The sequence below is a fragment of the Phalaenopsis equestris genome, unplaced genomic scaffold (assembly GCF_001263595.1).
Source record: "Phalaenopsis equestris unplaced genomic scaffold, ASM126359v1 Scaffold000347, whole genome shotgun sequence".
Lineage (NCBI taxonomy): Eukaryota > Viridiplantae > Streptophyta > Magnoliopsida > Asparagales > Orchidaceae > Phalaenopsis > Phalaenopsis equestris.
In genome coordinates, this window is record NW_018164789.1 from 1,321,484 (window position 1) to 1,341,510 (window position 20,027).

A 20,027-nucleotide genomic window follows, 5' to 3' on the forward strand; every position below is an offset into this window, starting at 1 on the left:
ATATATATATATATATATATATATATATATATATCTAAGAGATTTCACTTCAGTTGGTTGAAATTTCAGCAGGGCCAATTATTTTGAAAGGCAACATCAAATTTCTCCACTAGTTATCTTTAAGCAGTGGCAGGAGAAGCTTTCCTCGTCTTATTTAGAGCTCCGTTTCCCGTCTAACAAATTGAAGCAACAACAAAAACCAATGCTGTAGAGAGAGAGAGAGATAGCAAGACATAGAGAGAGAGCAAGAGACAGAGAGAGATGGGAAGGAATCCGAGCTGTTCGAAGGAAGGGCTCAACAAGGGAGCATGGACTGCCGTCGAAGACAAGCTCTTGATTAAATACGTCAATGCTCATGGCGAAGGCAAATGGACGACGGTGCCCTATATAGCCGGTGAGACTTTCTAGTCTGAATCATATATAAATAAAAAAAATTACTAAGAATTAAAAATATATAAAAATATACCGTTGTTCCTTTAAGAAACTATATGTCTCTTACATATAAGATGACATATACAAATGCTTATTTTATTCTGTCATTTGAGAGAAGCATTACTCCGAATTGTCAGAATTCAATCAGAATATTATATATTCATCAAAAACTCCTTTTTTCTTACTCTTTTTTTCCAAATACAATGCGAGAATTTCATGCTGCACTAAGAATGCATTAAGAAAAAAATATGATTTAAAATCATAGTAATATCCACTTTCTGTATAAATAAAGTGAATAAAAAGCACTTTATTAAAAGCATTAAGCCCAATCCACAAGGTTGTTAGCGCAGGGATTAGCCTGAGAGTATTGTATGAATGTGTATTGCAGAAAGATTATGGTATCACTAAGTGTTATTTTTAAGGCTTAAAAATGTACAGATCAGTAAAGATAGTTATTTAAACATTTCTTCTATAGCAACTAGCTAGAGCCATTTACAGACAGAGCGCTATTCTCATGTTTTTCATGCATAAATTTGAAAAATCAGTGTTATAAACGTTTGTAAATATGAAGTTTTAGATGCCAGATAAATAAAGACATAAGAACTGTGTGCTATAAACGTAAATAATTTCCCAAAAATTTTTTATTACACTAACCATAACTATATAAAATTAAACATATTGACAAAAATGTTGCCTTCATTCACACTTTTAAAACATGATTGATTACAAATGAACGTGGCCGTGCCACAGCAGCATAAATAATATTTTTTTTATAGCATAAATTTACACTCTTATAACCTTATAATCAAATTAATATTATACTCAAAACCTTAAACTCGTACCACCAACCTCTAAAATATATTATAGAAATTTATACATACATACCACCCAATCTCAATCTATTTACATACCTAAACACCTTAACAATACTTTTTTCTACACTTATATCATGCAAATCCTTCATATTACAACAAAATAATTAAAAAAAAAAAACACTTTCTTAACTCCTAAAATATAAAATATGCCTTCGCATGCATACAAAAGATGATACACATAGGACTTGTTTGGTCTGTATGTCCGTTTGGGGTAGCTTAGTTGGTGCGGTGAAGTTTTGAAAATGCATCTGACCTGCTTTGTTAGACTGTGTTTGACAGCTTATGCGTTTTCACACCACTGGCTGCTGTCCGGCTTTTCCAAAAAAAAATAAAAATTTATAATAACTACCGCATCTAGCTTATCAACAGATTATTTTTCATCAGCTTATCAACATATTATAGCTGCCCCAAACAAATATTCCTAATTTATTACATATATTTTTCACTTTTCAATTTAAAACATGTATTACTCCTTAACGAAAGAGGAAATATTTAAAAAACTAACATAATTGGGAATGAAACTGATGAACTAGGGCTGAAAAGGTCGGGCAAGAGCTGTCGTCTTCGATGGTTAAACTACCTGAGGCCAAACGTCAAACGTGGGAACTTTTCTGAGGAGGAAATCGACCTCATAATCAGGCTGCATAAACTGCTCGGCAATAGGTTCGCTTTCTGATTGCCCTTATTTTACGTACTTGTACGTCAGCAAAAGCATCTATTGCTCTCACATATGGCATATATATATCAAATGCGTACTTAATTGTAGTTGTCCTTTTGGGTTGAATTTTTTAATTGGTATATTCCTGTTGATTAGGACTGACTTATTGCTCCAGCGCCATAAGTGATTCTTGTTGTCTTCCTATGTGATTCATGTGCGTCTATGTTGCACAGAAATAGAGACGTTGACGCCATATAATAACAAAATGGTTATATATATATATATATATATAGGGTTGCCTTTTTGGGCCCACTCATACAATCTATCTGTATCTTTTTTATTTTAATATATTAGCCCTTAGGAATATATATATATATATATATATATATAGATATTGAAGAGATAAACTCTATTATTCATGTTTATGCCAGCCAAATATTTTATATCACATAAGAAATATCACAATTTTAATTTTTTAAAAGTGAAATAGGCATTTTTGAGTTTAAGGTAAGGTGAGATATATATGTTAAAATTACAGTTTCGGTGTTAGATATGTAAATATTTATCAATTGAGTGATATGTGCTTAAACCACCCTGACTGATAAGTAAAGTTGGCCGGAGCTTAATCTTCACACATGGACAAACACACACACTTTAGTTTTGCATTGTCCAAAAGTATGTAGACATTGAATAAAAATGTTGTATTTTTTTTGAGAAATTTGAATGAATTTAATTATTTTAATATTAAAAATGTAAAAATTATTTTAATTTTTGATTGATTTTAATTTTATTTCTATAAATTAGTTTCTATTTTTAGTTATTATATATATTTAGGGGTGTAAATTAACCGAACACGAACGAATAAAACGTGTGTTTGTGTTCGGTTCGTTTGAAATTTAGTTTGTTTGAAATAAGCTCGTGTTCGAAATTGTTCGTGAAGTCACTGTTCGTGTTTGTTTCTTAACGAACGAGCCGAACACGAGTTGTTTGTGAACGACGAGCCAGTTTGGTATCTCTTATATTAATATAAATAAATAATATATATATTAGTATATTACGAATATAGTATATTAATATATTATTATTATTAACTTATTATATATTATAATTTATAAAATTTAAAATTTTAAAATATCATAAATTTTTTATATATAATTATTTTAAATTATTTTATTTTTCGAACAATAACGATTCAAACACGAACGAACACATCACCGTTCGTGTTTAGTTCATTTAACTAACCGAACAAAAAAAAATTGTTCCAAGTTCGTCTCGTTTACTTATCGAGCGAATCGAACACTAACTCATTGACGATATTTACGAACTGAACACGAACTGTTCGCGAACAATGAGTTATTTTGACAGCCCAGTATGTATTGTGCTATAAGTCAATATTGGGCATCTTAGTGAGTATTTTCATGAGCTATAAATGAAATTTCTTTTTTATTTAATTTGTTAATTAATTTTTTAAATATTTTAATTACTTGAAAATGTTAAAGTAGTTTAATTTTAAATTAAATTTTTCAGTATATTTTTTTATAATTATACTAGTTTTCTAAGTCACTTATAATTTAGTATTTTACAATATTAATAAAATAATTAATATAGATCTCTTATACATTTTAAAATATATTATTATTAGATAGTGTTATAAATAATAAACTAATTGAGCTCAAAATTTATATTAGTATTTATTTTGATTATTTAATAAATAAATCAAATACAAATTTTTTAATGAATCCAACAAGTTATTCAGAAACTGCTCACGACCGGCAAGCTTTTTTAATGGCTCTAATCATTTGTTGGACAAATTTAAGGTACCCAGGGAGTGCACGTATGCTATGAAATATTAATGCATCATAAATACGTACATACATAATATGAAAATCAAATAAAATTAAAAAATAGGCTAAAATTGATTTGAGTCACGAGCCTACCAAGCCTACAGACATACTAGCTGACGTACATAATCAACGTGGATGGGTCCCCTGTGCCTGCAGGGATTGATTGGTTTTACTATAAATCCCGTGCGAAGTCAAGCATACAAGGCACGTGCGAATTTTTTGAAAGGCTTTAAATACAAATTACCATGTTTTCTCCTTACACTTTGGACCACTAAATTTCAAAAAATTATTGCATACGGATATCGCATGTGTCCGATCCTGATCGTAGATCACGGTGATCTACGTTCAGGATGTATTTCAATTTTTTTAAAAAAAAATTTAAGTGTGGCTACCGAAATACATTCTGACCGTAGATCACCGTGAACTACGGTCAGGATCAGACACCGCATACAGAGATGCATGCGGTGTCCTGTCCGTATCCAATAATTTCTCCTAAATTTCTATTTATTGTTTATAAGTGATGAAAATGAAGTGTGGCTTAAAGATGAATATTGTTGAAGGGAGTTTGAGTGATTATATATAAAATTTAGATTTTATTTTTTATGTTTATATTATCAAACTTTCTCATGTCATGTAAAAATGTCATCATTTTAATTTTTAGAGAGTGAAATGCGTTATCTTGCAAGCTAAGGTTGTATATATGTAAAAATTGAAGTTTAGGGGTTAGACATGTAAATAGGTAGGAATTGGAGGTGTCCATGTAAATATTCCTATAAATTATTTATTAATATTATTTGTTGGAATCTAAATTGCTCTTTGTGACTCACAACTCGAGAGTTAGAGCCGAGTGATGGAGAAAAAAGAAAAGAGAGAGTAGGATAAGCCTGAAATTTCTATAGAAAGAATAGAGGAGGGGTCTCTTTATTCGTGTTTTTGCCCCGTCTTATAAATGTGTGTTTTTTACAATTATAGAAATGAGGGAGGGATTATGAAAATCGTTCTTAATGTCATTAAGACTTTAACTGATTGTATAAAATTTATGTCATATTTGCATTACAATTTGAATTTCAATATTGGCGTTAATTGGTTGGTCGGCTAACTTGAAGTTAGTTGACTAAGGCGACCGGCCGAACAACTTTTTTGCTCTCTCAAGTACGTGTTGGTCAGTCGAGATGTTCGGTTGCAAGGAGATCTGACTCGTGTAATTTGGCACAGTCGACCAAACCGACCAATTGTGAGGTGGTCGTTCGGTCTAGACACGAGGATGGCCAATTGAATGTGATCATTCATCTTTTATTATTGAGTAAGTTGTGGCTCAATTTCCATTCGGCTCGAGTCTTATAGGGCTCGTGTATCGCCTGCGTGGTTGGTTCGTCGCCTTGGCAGAATCACCCAATCTTGTAAAGTCTTAGGCGTATCTTGTCGCGGCTTATGCAGGATATTCGATGAGATTGTTTGTCAGGATGATTTACACCTCACTTTTGGTGGGTCTTATCGCTATCGCGTGGGGACCCATCTCTAGAGCTCGAACCTATCCCAGGTTTAACGATGCGACTTCATGCTCGGTCATGAATCGCCGGTTGGTTGATTACCTCGAGAGGAGGTTATTTAATCTCGGTCATTCATTCTCTTTGAGATTTGTGCCGGTATTTTTGGTGTATTTATATTAGTTCTCGGGGTTTTCATGCTTTTTTATAGCATTAACTACAATAAGAACAAGAAAATTATTAAAAAATCATTAACAATAAATTTGGGAATTAATTGAACACATGACTTCCATTAGAATTATGTGCCTCGTGTGCTTTATAAATTGACTTGAACTTAGCTTTGTATCATTTGTCGTTAGTTTCTCTTTTTACTAGTGAAATGTGTTATGGTTGATAAATCGAACCGGATTGTCATGGATCCTAAGAGGCTTGCGAGGGCGGGGTTTCAGATCCCCTATTCTATTAAGAAGAAGAAAGTGGTGATAAAGGAAAAATGAGCAAGGCACGAATCTAACCTGATCGACGTAGTCGACTCATTTGATAACGTGGAAGGTCAGTCATTGAAGAGGCTTCACCGAGGGGCTTTGGAGTTTGGTTTGGGTGTTCGTGTTGAGGGAGAAGCAGCTGTCACGATCCTCCTATAGTCACTGTCGCATGAAATTGGTGACGCTTTAGTGCCAGAGGGAGAGGAGGGCTTTAAGAATATCTCCTTCATGGAGAGATTTATGGATGAATTGGTCATATCGAAGGAATACTGGAACAGTGGGCTATCGAAGAATGCTACCAAGTCTTCTCTAGCATGGTGGTTGTTATGCAAGTTGGAGAAGTGGGACTTCCGCCATTGTTGGCTCTAGAAATTGTTCAGCTGATTGACCCATCGTCGGTTATGGATCTCCAGCTGGAGGTACCCTGGGGGCAAGTGCAATCCCCGAGATCATGGAGGAGCGGGTAGGCGAGACCGGACTGTTAGTGGCGCCAGTCAGCCCTTTCAATGGAGTCACCGAGGATTCGACTACGGATCCTGCACAGAAGTTGTCTACTCGTTGGATGTTGAAGTAGCGGTTCTGCGGATGGAGCTCATCACTCTTCGAGGCGGGCTAAACAAGTGGTTGCGCTAGATGGAGGTAATCCGTGAGATTTTTGATATGGTGATATTCAACCAGGAGTGTGATCGGGTGGATCAGGTTAGGTTAGTGGAGAAATGATTCTCCTAAAGTTGAGGGGGCATGTCCTCCAAGGTCTCGGAGGACCCCTTTATAAAACTATTCCATCAAGGTTTGTAATAATGTTCTTCGCAAATGAATTTTGGATTTTTGGTGTGATGCTTATCATCATGTGATGCATCTTTTAACGCACTCTACTTATAAATAGAAGAAGGGGCTGCTTCTTTTCATCTTACGTGCTTTTAATTCCTTTATTTTTCTCTGGTTTTCTATTCTCCTCTCATCCTTCGATTGGTTCTACTTTTGTCTCTTGAGATGACCCCCAAACATTCGTAGGTCTTATTTGGCTTTGTGAAGTGAACTGGTCCTTCATCTCTGATAGAGAATGAATTGAAGGAGCTACGACGAATGTATGTTCTTGATGAGAGCATAGATCTTCAGAAGCTGCCTAGATCGACACAAGCGATGGATCATTTTGGAATAGTCCTATTCTTTTATCAAGATCAGTTTAAATATGTTTTCTAATTGCTCATGTGCTACGAGCTCTAGAGTATCTTCAATACCTACAACGTAATTCCAGCTCAAGTAATGCTAAACTTCTTAGCACAATTATGACTTTTGTTCTTTTCTTTCGGTGGGAGGATCTTGTGTGCTCGATCGAACACTTAAAATACATCTTTTCTTTAAAGGTAGATAGGGAGGGCTATTTTATAATCTCAACAGACAAGGAACTCCACTTATTAAGAGTGGAGAATAAGATAAGGAAATGAAAGAAGAAGTTCTTAGTCGGTTCATGTTCTGGTGCCTGGAGAATCTGGACCGAGTCGTCAGGGTGTATGGTGTCCAAGCCAAGGTCTCTTCTGAAGAGCATGACCATTTCCCTAGAGATGTTGACTGAACGTCATCTCTTAGTTTCTCAAAATACAGTTGAGGTGACAACTACCGATGTGTTGGTGGGTAAAATGATGTAAGGTCAATGGTGCCACACAGACATTGCAGAGGAGGGCTGAGTAAAGGCGGTGAATAAAAAATTGGCCTCCAAGAGTAAAAAACAGAAGCATATTTCAAAATCTAGTAATCTGTAGGACACGAGGACCAAGCCTTTCATAGCATGTCCTCAAGATACCTTGTTTCTGCGACTTTTGATTGTGTTGTTGTTCAAGATAAGGTGACCGGTAAGCTCACTGCTATTGCTCAAAAATATGATTCTCATTTTGTTGATTCAGGTGAATGTAATGAGAGGGAGTTGGCTTTTGAATGTACTTCGGATAGAACCATGGTCACGACTCATTCATCCTCTAAAGCTAGTGCCCCGACCGACGTGCCACCAACTACTGTCGCCTCACCGGATTCTCAGATTGGAGGTCCTTTATTTGTTTCCCTCTCTAATAGGACTTTTGGGCTAGCCCCTCCACATCTAATTCTTTGTTGGGTGAGTCTACTTCCTCCTCCAAAAGTAAGATGATGCACTCAAGACATTTGCAGGGGAAAGAGCCAATGATGGAAGAAGATTCCACTCCCCCTCCCTTCTCCCTCCTTTGAAGGGAATGGAGGAGATCTCTAAGTGGGAGTCTGTGTTCAATAGTGTCAGGAGGTTTTAAGAGGAGGGCAGCAAGAGGTTCAACATTATGGATAGATCTCTAAACTGGTACCCGCAGTTGAAAAACAACAAGGAGATGCCCTCGACATTGGTGGATTTTTTGTAGTCCCTATGGTTCAGTCGTGCGCTGGAAAGCTTTAATAGCCAATAAATTCTCCAGAACGTGACCATGTAGCATTTAATGGCAGCACAGATTGCCTAGTTTCAGTGGCTAGCCTTGATCGAGGTAGAGCAATTGTTGAAGGAAGCTTAAAAGAAGGAGGCCTTGCTCGAGGCCAACCAAAAGAGGCTTTATGATGATCGGGGACTCCTGCAAGTAAGTTTTATGGATCTAAGAAGTTCAACCAGGAATCCCTTGGTACCATAGCTACCTTTGAGAAGAAGGTTGCTGAGCAGGAGAAGACGGTCACCTCGGCAATCTTTAAATAAGAGCATGAGGATGGTTTGGAGGGCAAGTTCATGTGCTGTGTTGACCATGCCACCCAACGATACATTCATCACATCATGATCGACCCCAAGTACTCTATCTGAGATGAGTTCTCTAACTTGATCCTCGACAAATCGAATGAAGCCTCAGAAGGAAAGGGCGGCCTTGATGACGGAGAGGAGTCGGCTGTCGATTGAATAACATCTTTTTTTTTCCTTTTTTCTTGCTTATATTGAAAATTTGTTAGCGCCATATGAAATAGACTTGTAATTCCTTACATATTAATGAAATGAAACTTTTTACCTTTTTTTATTACTTTTGTTACTTGGGCATGTAAAATTTCTTGTTTTATCTAGGAATTTGGTTTTTAGAGTTTTTTTGCTCTTGGGTCAACTCATGGATTCTCGAGAGTCGACCCATACTTTATGTCTTGCGCATTAACCTTTGTTCCTTCCGGGAGCTTACGATGCGTCGTCCAGTCTAGCAAGCATCAATCTTGGTCAGGCTTGACTCCTGGTCCAAATCTTCTAGCTATCTGCGAGTAGTCGCAAAGATTTTTCGAGAAACTTTCGCTATCCTTTTTACAGATCTTATCACTAGAGTCCTTTTTACGGATATTGTCGCTATAAGATAGAGTGATACTCCTAGATAGGTCGCTTATTTGGACTTCATATTGGTTCACGACCAAGGGATATTCTAGTTTTCACTTGGTTCATAAGTTGAGCCAATTAGTCGTGTATTTCGGGCAATTGGCTTGTTGGTTGGTTCCCTTAGAACCAATGGACTTTTGGCATTTGATGTTGTCACTTAGTCCTCTCGGGAACTTACCCCGGCCTTATCAAATTGTTTGGGTCATTAGAATTTTTTGTAGCTTCTCTTAGAGCCTCCCAGAGAATTGCCCTAGGTTTGACTAAGCGAGCAGGTCTGCGCCCCTTCAGCATCTGCCAAGTACAAATCTTGTCATAACTTGTGGTCCACTTAGGACTTTTGGGGGATCTCAGTTTCTTTCACAAATTTTGTCACTGATGAGCAAGGAAAACACCTTGGATGCCCTAGCCCATAGGTCTTACGATGATGTTTTTGGCAAAGAATGAATTTTTTCAATCATTCTGCGGTACAACCGACCAACCACTTTTTGACCGAACCTAGTTCTTCAAGTGTCGGGCTAGGGTTTGAAAACATACCAAGTTGGCTTAGTTATCCAAGTATCTGGAATGGTTCCGTGAATTTAATACTTCTTCGGATAAGGGATACTTTAAATACTATTCGACTATCACATCCTTTTTCAGGAAATCAACTTTAGAGATGTCTTACCAATAACTTAAGTTGTCCTCATTGGGTGGGCTTGCCACCTACTTTTTAAAAGGAGGGGCTTTATTTAGCGTTGTTGAACCCCCCCCCCCCCCCGCCACTATTGATAAGGGGGGAGAGAGTTCTTAATCTCTTACCCTTTCATCATGCACGTAAGAGTTTGCCAGTGGGTTCACTTTTTGCTCGACTGAAGGAGGGGACGATTTTTTTATGGGTATTGATGGATCTCCAAGGCCTATGCATCCTTAGTTTCTTTTTTTCTTCAAGTCATGTGTCATAAAGAAGGATTTTCTCTTCTCTGAGTGTTGATGTCACCCGGACCGAGGTGGTCACTCAATAGGAGATCATTCCCGTGGGCGAATGTAGTCGGCTTTGTGGAATAGTGGAGGTGAGGCCACTTTTTTGAGTGGTCCATATATTTCTTTGACTGTTTCTACCAGTTTTTTAAGAGTTTGTAAGACCCTGGAATCCAATGGTTCGGAGTAGGACAGGACACCTTTGGCAGCAACAGTTTCTCCTCTCTCTATCTCCAACTGCTCCTTATTACGGACAAAGTTCGGAAGAGAGAAGGACATGAGTGAAGGCCTCCAAACCTTTTTTTGCTCAGATTACATTCTTCTTTTGATTCATACTAGCAAAGCTCATGGATGCAAAAAGAGGTTGGGTTGAGGTTGAGTGATGAGAACGTAGAACGAAGCCAAAATTCTTGGAGAGGTCAAGTCAACTGACTTCTATTGAAATTTTTTATCGTGGGTTGCCTTTCGTAGTGGATGTGTGGTCTGTGGGTGAAGACTGGGTCCAACATATTCCCAGTGAGGTTCACATCAGCTTAAAAATGTGTTTCCTAGAGAGATAAACTTGTAGTTTTCTCACCTCGCAGACCATGATGACCAAACTTTCTTCTCGTTTTCCATTTTTTGGAAAGCTACAAAAACACCACTTGCAAATGAATGAGGCTGCATCCATCTAGAAAGTAATGATAAGAAAAAAAGTTTCCATTGTATATAAAATCATGCTATTTCCTAAAACTGCCAAATAACACATATATAAAAGTTCCATAATAAAAAATAACCTAAATAGAAATAAATTAGAAGGAAAAAAAGTTGAAATGAAATAAATCTCCTGCAATAAAAAATGGATGTCTTTGTTGGGCCAACTATTACGAGACTTCTTGCGACCCCACAGGAATGAGCGATTGTGGAAGTTTTTCTGCACTGTGTCACTCTCGCATCTCTAGAAGGATCTAGGTCCTATTGTCAAATATTCTTTCCATTAAACCACTCAAAAAGATTTTCAAAGCTATGTTTTATTATTCTTGTTTGACCACCAATCTAATTCTGTATACCTAAATTGAAGTGGAACCTGGTACTCAACTTAATACATAGTGTCTTCCATAAATAGTTCAAAAACTTCTCATCTGTGTTTGAAAAGATGACTCTTCAAACTCATCGCCTACTTGAACAAGCTAGTCCTACGTGCCTTCTCTTAGGGGTTGCAAAAACATAGTTTCTAAAATCACATTCTTAAATTCTGTATGAAAATATGTTATCTTGAACTACTTCCAAAGCAATAATAAAATGCATTTCCTAATTTTGGTGAATTATTATGTGTTTTTATTGCCATCGTAAAATGTACCCCAATCATATTGTCATAGTTGGGTCAAAAAGAATGTGACATACATCACATCAAATTTGATCTTGCATCTTATCTCTAATTGAAAATCCCATCAAACACATCATAGTAATATTGATTTTATTCTTATTCGTTAACCATATAAAAAAAAAACTAAGAATGTCTATGTGTAGTGAGGTTTTATTTGTTCACCATCTATGTAGATGTCATATTTATACAACTGTCTTCATCTATAAGAAGTTTGTACACTTTTACCTTTACGGTGCAACGAGTATGAAACATGTAGTGGCAAAATCAACACTCATAGGCTCACTCTTAAAGAGATATTAGATTATGAGCATGACTCCATCATTGCCTAAAAACTAGTACTCCTCATAGCGTCCTCACCTACTTCATATCTCTTGTGTCTTTGTCAAAATTTTTCGCTGCTCTTTGTTTGGTGAAAGAGAACACCCTCATGTTTGAGATTTTAGATGCAATCTACCTAAATCTGTAGCACTCAGAGAACTTTAGATATGGGATGGATGTAGGATTTTTGGTGTTCTCTAGTTTTTATCCACTGCGAAGTTTTTTTTTTCAATGAGGAGTCAGCGTGGCTGCTCCACTTGGTGCTCTACCACTACCTAGTGCTAGGGTTAAATGATGTTTGTGGGGCATGGTGGTCACCTAGTGATGTTATTTCTTCACTTTCAGTGCTAAAGCTCTTACATTAGGTAGGGACCAGTACGGCAACATCATATTATTAATAGATGACATCAATCCTCCAAGATACCTTACCATTGTATGCTTCTCTGGTTCCACCAACTTACATTTATGCATGAGTTGATCAAATTGATCAGTTGTTCACTCATTCACTAAAAAATCTCTGTAGTGTACTAATACAGAAAAGTGTATTTGAATTGTATCTTCGTTTTCATTTTAGATCGTATGATGATATTAGTTTTTTTTTTCTTTTCACTGACAAATATGCTTCAAGTTCTCCAACTATGGAATCGTTCTTCCTACGATTGATTGCTACCAATTTGATTCTTTTGCATTGGGGAACACCTTTGTGTTGAAATTTTTTTCCACTATTTGGAACCACTAAATGAACTCATTTGAATTCACGCAACCATCAAAATTTGATAAACTCATTATTGCTTCCTTGTCCTAGCTTCTCCTCTAATAATTCAAACCAACGTTGTGCGACATCGGCTCCTCATTGCTAGAAGTTTCTTGATGTAAATGATTCATTTCCTCTTCTCAATTCAGCGAGTCAGCGTTTTAGCTATGGGTGATCTCATTCGGTTGTCTCCTTTCAAAGGCGACAAGCCTCTATTGTAATTGGAGTATTTTTGCTTCATATGTGTTCTCCTAAACACATCATTAAGACTTTTCCACAGAAGAACTGTCATCTTTTCTCATACCTCGGGTATCGCGAGTGCAAGGTTGTAGATCAAAGGCTCAATTACTAGATGATAATATTTTAAAGCTTCTAAAATGTGTGTCATAACACAATAAGGGGGTATATAAGTTGTGGGATTGATAATGAAAGTTGGAGGAATGATATTGATTAAAATCTAGTGTGAGTAGCGGTTGAATAATGACCTGAAAGCAAAAAATAACAATTTTCTATTTTCGAGCAATAGTTGGTAGTATGTTCGACGATGAAAAAGGTGAAATTTGTTGGTGCACAGTAGATTCAAGCAGTTTAGCGGTTGTTCAGACGAAAAAAAATAGTTGAATGTCAAAATAATGAGATATTTGATATGAGGAGAATTTAGTTCATATTCTTGGGCAAGCTACGAACACATCACTTTCAAAAAAAAAATGTGCTAGAGAGCAAAATCAAAGAAAATATCATTTCTCAAAAACAACAAGCCTTTATTGCAGTTGAAGAAATTTTCATTGCATATTCTCCATAGTGATCTCTTGAACACCTAATTGAGTGTCTTTTCTTGCTGGCATAGTGTACTTTTCTTCTAAGTTGAATTTTTGTAGGTGTAGGGTCTTATATTAAATGTTGGTCAAGGCTTAGAACTTTGATGGTAGGTGTCGAGGCAAATTTTTGGTGTAGATAGAAAGTTTGGCTTTAGAAAATTTAGAGCAATGGCTAGGATTAGCGCTAAGTGTGTGATGCGGAATAGATTTTTGTGTTATTAGGTTTGGTTTGGAGGAGTTATGGTTTCGAGGAAGGAAGACAAATCACTTAATGCTTTGATGCTATATAACAACTTTATATGGCTCCTATATATGTGACAGAGCACAGGAAATGGGCAGGTAAGTTGTGGGATGGGTGGAGAAAGCGAGAGGAATGAAGTCGGATGACATCAGGCTTGAACGACGCTTGGACAGTGATCTAAAAGCAAAAATAGTAGTTTTCTATGGAGAAATAGTAGCTTGCAATGTATTTGAAGACAACAGAGGAAAAATTTATATTTGGACAGAAGAATTGAGTAATTCTGCTATTGTCCATATTGAAAATAATGATCAAATAGTGAAACATCAAGGTATGGGAGGCGAGAAGGATTCACAACCAATTTTTGGGCAAGCTATAGGCACATCACATGCAAGAGAAGGAACCAACGTCACCCGAGAGAGCACAAATAAGAGAAAAGATCTCCATATTACATTAAATCAGGCTAATCTCTAAAATAGCTAGAATACCATATATATATATATATATATAAATTCCTTAATTGAAAATAACTTTATCAGAAATAGAGAAATAGAAAAAAAAAACCAAAAAATGAAAGCAATATGTTGAAATTGAGAAAAAAAATGATGAGCAACTCTATTTACCCCATGATATCGGAACTTCATGTGATCTCTTGAATATGCGGGATTATAGATTTTCTCACACTACGTTGTTATGCTTCTTCTAAAAGGAGAAAATTGGGTAACCCAATGTCAGTATATGATTATATATAATTCAATCATCCTTCTTCTGGAGGAAGGGAGTATGGAAATATGGAACCAATGAAAATTCAAATACAATCAACTCGTTTCCTTTCTTGAGATTAGGAAGAATTAAATAACTTAGGTTAAAGAGCAAGTGGATTTGATGAGGATGGTTGATATTCTAGTATGAGGTATATATTATATGACTAGACTCTAATGGGCAAATGGAGATGTTCAAAATAGTCGCTCTAATCGAAGGAAAAAAATTGCAGACCAATAGTTTACAAGGAATGTCAGATAAAAGAAACCAAAGATAATTGGTTGTTTCTGTAGGTGGCTATTAATGGTATGGAATTCTCATCATCTAATGCCTATTGCTTTTATATGCCTCTAATAAAATAAGCAGACTCTACTTGTAGACTTAATAAAAGACATTTAAACACTTTTTACCAAAAAAAATTATTTTGATTTGAGCATTGGCGGGTCCACATCATGCCATTCATTTACCAAGCATTTAATAGGATTCACGTGAAGGCTATGCCATCCTAAGGCGCTGCTTAAATGGACCATCCTAAGGCGCTGCTAAATGGAAGGATCTTATCAACGTCCATGAATGATAAATCATAGATCAATTTTTAGGTTTTTAGAAAAAGACAATAATGATATGTTATTTTATGTCAAAATATTCATCTCTTTAATAATTATTCAATGATTCAAATAGCTAATAATTTCAAAGTTTGTAAGGATCATCAAAATTCTAAAAACTCTACATCTAAATGGAAGAATTATGTAAAATCCAATGAGCTCTGAGACAATCAGAGGCTATGGATTATATTTGTATGGATAGAGCAATAATGGGGACCCATCACCAAATCTTCTTACCTACCAAAGTGAACCCTCCCTCCTTCCCTCAACTTAATCGATCAATTTCGTACATGTTGAGTAGATCTAGCTCAAAGAAAGCTCAAATCAGGACATTTTTAGAGTTAAAAGTACTATTATGAAAAGTTGCTTATCTTGATTATAAATTTATAAAACTCAGAGAGTCCCTTTTACCATTCAAATAAATTTTGAATGTTGCCATTCAACTTTTGAGTGCATTGAAACATCACAATTTACTTTAAAAAAATGTTTTTGAATGCATATACTCGTTAAAATCCCAACTGAAAATCAAAATATAATAACTTTGTATTCACAAACAAAAAAAGAAAACCAAAATTTTTTTCAAAAAGGGCAACCTAAACAAGCCATAGGTACCACTCAAACAAACCATCACCAAAAAAACTCAGCACAAAGTTTCTAATCCTATCCGTCTGATGAATTTATAGATGGTCTCTGATCGCTGGGAGGATACCAGGCAGAACTGACAACGAAATAAAGAACTACTGGAACACAACCTTGGCGAAGAAGACAACCTCACAGCATCCATCACAAAAGCCACCAGCTTCAAATCAAGCACTGCCATCCCCATCATCTTCTCTATCACCTCAATCCACAAATAACAAAACTTTGAATAGACCCAAGGCCCTGAGGTGCAGCCAATTGGGTTTTCTAGTAGGAGAACCAACTGCAGCAGTGGCTTCTGTGTTGCCTAATCAGAACACCAAAGCCAGCACCATTGCTGAAGAAGAACTGCTTCAGGAGGAGGAGGAGAATGTAGTCTGGAACTGCAGCTTTGATGAATATAATGCAGTGTTTGCTGATGAGGATTTGATGGAGTTCAACGGAATGCAGGATTTTGAGAGCTGGATGCTGAATGATGATGGTTGTTACCTTCCTGATGATGAGAACATAAATTGGCTAACTTCTTTGTTTGATATGGAAGGGGAGCTTTTGAAACAGTTCTAAGTTGCTGTATATTTTATGGATGGGATATGTAAACTATTTGAAGGAGGGGAGGAGTGGTGGGAAGGAACAAGGGAGATTTAGATATAGCTACGTTTGTCGTCCAGCTATCTGGATGATGTCCTGGATCACACCACGCCTTGTGTATAGCAACGTGGTGTGATCCGCGCCTTCGCTCAAACAGTGTCCTGACATTATAATTATTCTAGTAATTGTGTTATTTAATTTATCATGTTGTTTCATGTGTATGATTTTCAAATATTTAAGTTAATTGTCTTTTGAAAATTTATATTATTAGTTGGGGAGTGGTGAGTGCAAGAAGTCTGTTTAATCATTAAGTTACTAAAAATGCATTTTAATCATAAGCCCATGTATTTTAAATATTTAAATTATAAACAAGTTTAATTCAATCACTTCATCAAAAATTTTTAATCTATGTTATGATCTTCTTATGAATGGTATTACTCTCTATTTTTAAGTGACAGATAGTTCTACAATATATATATATATATATAAGTTGATATAAGTTGATATAAGTTAATTCTTACAGGATTTTACACCAAATATAAGTTGATATAAGTTAATTCAGATCTATAAAGCACCATAATGTCATATATTTTTCATCAGCTTAAACATTAATTTATATTTTTCATTGCAAAGAGAAATAAAAAATATATATAATTTCAGCTTAAACATGTCATAGTATGTAATTGAAATTTTAATTCAAATTTGCTAACCTATGCCATCCCTCATACAACAAGCAACCAATTATACTATGACATAAATTTCACCTCTTTAACTTCTATATGTTGAAATAAAATCAAAATGCTCAGACGTAAATCATCATGCATTTTTTTATGAGATAACTTTCAAAGTCAAATTCAAAATCATCGAAGCTCCAAGTTTCACAAATTTATATTTAAATGGAAAGTAGCAACAATACATAACTAGCACCACTAAATGTGATTTGATCTAACTCTAAATGAGCCCATTTTAGATACTTCAAATATAATTTAAAGTTTAAAATTTTAATTGAAAAGTTAATAGATCGATGAATTTAAAATGTTTTAAGTCAGATTGAACGTCTCGACACGATAAATCCAATAAACCTAGGTCATTGAGAAGACTTAAATGTAAAAAAAAAAAAAATTATGATCAAATAAATCAATATTGATTGTTTAATAGAATATTATTGGGATGTTGACTAATTTTATCAAACTGCTATTCTAAAAAGTAACAAATAGACACATATTCTCCATATATAGGGAGTAGGGCTATAAACGAGTCGAGCTTGAGCGAGCTCAGACTTGGCTCGTGTTCGGCTCATTTGACATAGCTCGTGTTCGAAATTGGCTCGTGAACAGTATAGTCGTGTTCGGCTCGATTTAAATATTCGTGTTCGTGTTCGGCTCGAAATTGACTCGTTAAACTAAAATTGAGAAAAATAGATGTAAAGTGTGGGATTCAAACCTGGATCAAATATATACAAAAGAAGGCACTAACCACATTGTCACATGAGGTGTTATGATTTAAACTTAGACATAAATATATATAATATATTATTATATAAATAATATATGTAATATATTGTTATATAAAAAGTTATATAAATTTTCGTGTTCGACTCGTTAGGCTTAACGAACGAGCCAAACACGAGCTGTTCACGAACAACGAGCCAAATTGACAGCCCTAATAGGGAGATCAAAGAGAGCCAAGAGTTAAATGTGAACTCACAAAAAAGAAAGGCAAGATCAACGACCTTTAACAATCGTCAATCACCGCCAGTAATTGTCATAACACAACTCTTGTGGTATAATTATGATTACTCAATTGTTATCTCTAGTATATTATTACCTAATCAAGCTTATTAATGTTGTCATCTATCAATTCTTATTAAGAGAGAATGATAACCAAACGTTAACAATTTTGTAATTTAATTTTCTTTCTTTTGAGGAGAAGATTATATAAATTTTTAATTTTAATTACATAGTGAACTATCTTGATTGGGCTTGACTATATAATTTTTTTCATTTTTGAATATTTAACGTACAGAATATATTGTTTTTATTCATTTTTATTTTTATGTATTTAATATTCTAATTGAGCTAACGCTAATTTTCTAACACCTAAATTTCATTCTCTTCACAAAAATAACATGGTTTTCCATTCCTGTTTTTAGCGGAACATCTTCCTTGTTAAAATCCCTGTTAACTCCTTTTTCTTTATGTTCCTATCATGATATATGAACGTGGAAGAACTTATTTAGCTTAAAAAAAAAAGGACAAAATAATGTAGAAAACAAATTAAAACAACAAGCAAATAAGTAAACATATTGCAATTTACGTGATTTGGCACAAATCCGCCTACGTCCACAGGGAGAGGTTATTCGACTATCAACGAGTGAGGAGAAAAAAAAAAGGAGCATTAAGGTTACAACTCAACATACATTAAATCCTCCATAAGCTCTCCTATAAGTAAGAGAGAATTATGGCATACAAATTAGGAATATTTTAAATATAGAAAATATTATGTAATAGATCTCTTCTAATTAGGTTTCATAATAAGTAAAAGATCATATAATTAAATCTTCTAAAATTGTGTTACATAATATCAATTTTTCTAACATAGGCACTTTCTAATTTACAACAATTAGATTTAATATTTTTCATATTAACATTGACGATCAAAACTGCAGATAAGTGGGAGATAACTAAAATGAGCTCCAACACCACAACGACTATATTGTGCCATGATGATTGCCTATATACTCCCCTCGTGAAGGGATCAAGGCTTGATGTCACCAAATTTCTGTAGTAGATGAGCTTTTGAAAGTATCTTCGTGAGCATATCCGTTGGATTCTTCTTCATATCTATCTTTTCAACAGAACATTGTCATCATCAATTAAGTCTCAAACAAAGTTGCACCTCACATTATTGTGTTTGGTACTGGTATGATAAACTAGATTTATGGGTAAGAATATTACATTCTAATTATTATAGAACATCGCCAGAGACTCCTAATCAACTCCCAAATCATCTAGCAGACCCTTGATTCATATCACTTCCTTCATTATCTCAGAGACTAACCTTAATAATAGACAAAACGATATCATATTTAAGAAATGATCTCCAACTAACCAGACTTCATGTTAATGTAAATAAATACTCAATCGTAGACCTGGGTCAATTATATTTCTTACATAGACTGAATTAGTGTAGCCTACACACAAATCAATAATAGATGTTGCCTTTTAAACACCAAATTGACATGAACCTGCTCACAACACCAACCACTTGAGAATGTATGATTCAAATCATGTCATACATCAGACTATCCACTATATTAGTGTTAGGAACTGATTTCATTTCTTTCTTTCTTGATCATCATTATGACTCTGATATGAACTCGACTTAAAATAAGATGCAATTGGTAGACTCACCTCCTTGCTCAAGTCATCAACCTCAAACCACTTTTGCACATTTTGAACTTGTACTTCTTGCGAGAGCCAAACCTTTGTAGTTATCTTTTCCCCGAGAATTTCCTTGCAAAGAATTTTGTGAGCTTCACTTTACTCTTTCATCAAAAAATAAACCGATATTTGTTTCTTCATTGTATAAACCTCAGTCTGACCAGTAAATGCAATCAATATGTTGTCAACATATAAAAGCAATAGATGAAGTCACTATTGACAAACCTTTTAAATTATGCACAATAATCAATTTAGCTCCCCATGTACTTATGTTTCATCATGACTTGATCAAACTTTTTATACCACTATCGTAGTGATTGCTTTAACACATATAAAGATTTGTTCAATCTGCAAAACCAAGTCTTCTCAGGCTCCATATCTAGGTGGTTGTAATATATATATA

At 35.1% G+C, this 20,027-nt stretch overlaps 1 protein-coding gene across 1 annotated transcript; it reads left to right on the top strand.

The window, feature by feature from the left end:
- The first annotated feature begins 68 nt into the window (after positions 1–68).
- On the top strand, positions 69–16,386 carry LOC110026034 (transcription factor MYB23-like). The gene is made up of 3 exons (XM_020726785.1): positions 69–394; positions 1,841–1,970; positions 15,638–16,386. Exons 1-3 carry the CDS (start codon positions 262–264, stop codon positions 16,155–16,157), a joined length of 783 nt encoding a protein of 260 aa, XP_020582444.1. The 5' UTR covers positions 69–261; the 3' UTR covers positions 16,158–16,386.
- The last annotated feature ends 3,641 nt before the right edge of the window (positions 16,387–20,027 follow it).

What these genes read in the sequence shown, in the direction of transcription:
- LOC110026034 (XM_020726785.1), top strand. Translation starts at nt 262, where the DNA reads ATGGGAAGGAATCCGAGCTGTTCGAAGGAAGGGCTCAACAAGGGAGCA. An exon ending in GACGGTGCCCTATATAGCCG is followed by an intron (nt 395 to 1,840) that starts GTGAGACTTTCT and finishes CTGATGAACTAG; the next exon opens with GGCTGAAAAGGTCGGGCAAG. An exon ending in CATAAACTGCTCGGCAATAG is followed by an intron (nt 1,971 to 15,637) that starts GTTCGCTTTCTG and finishes ATGAATTTATAG; the next exon opens with ATGGTCTCTGATCGCTGGGA.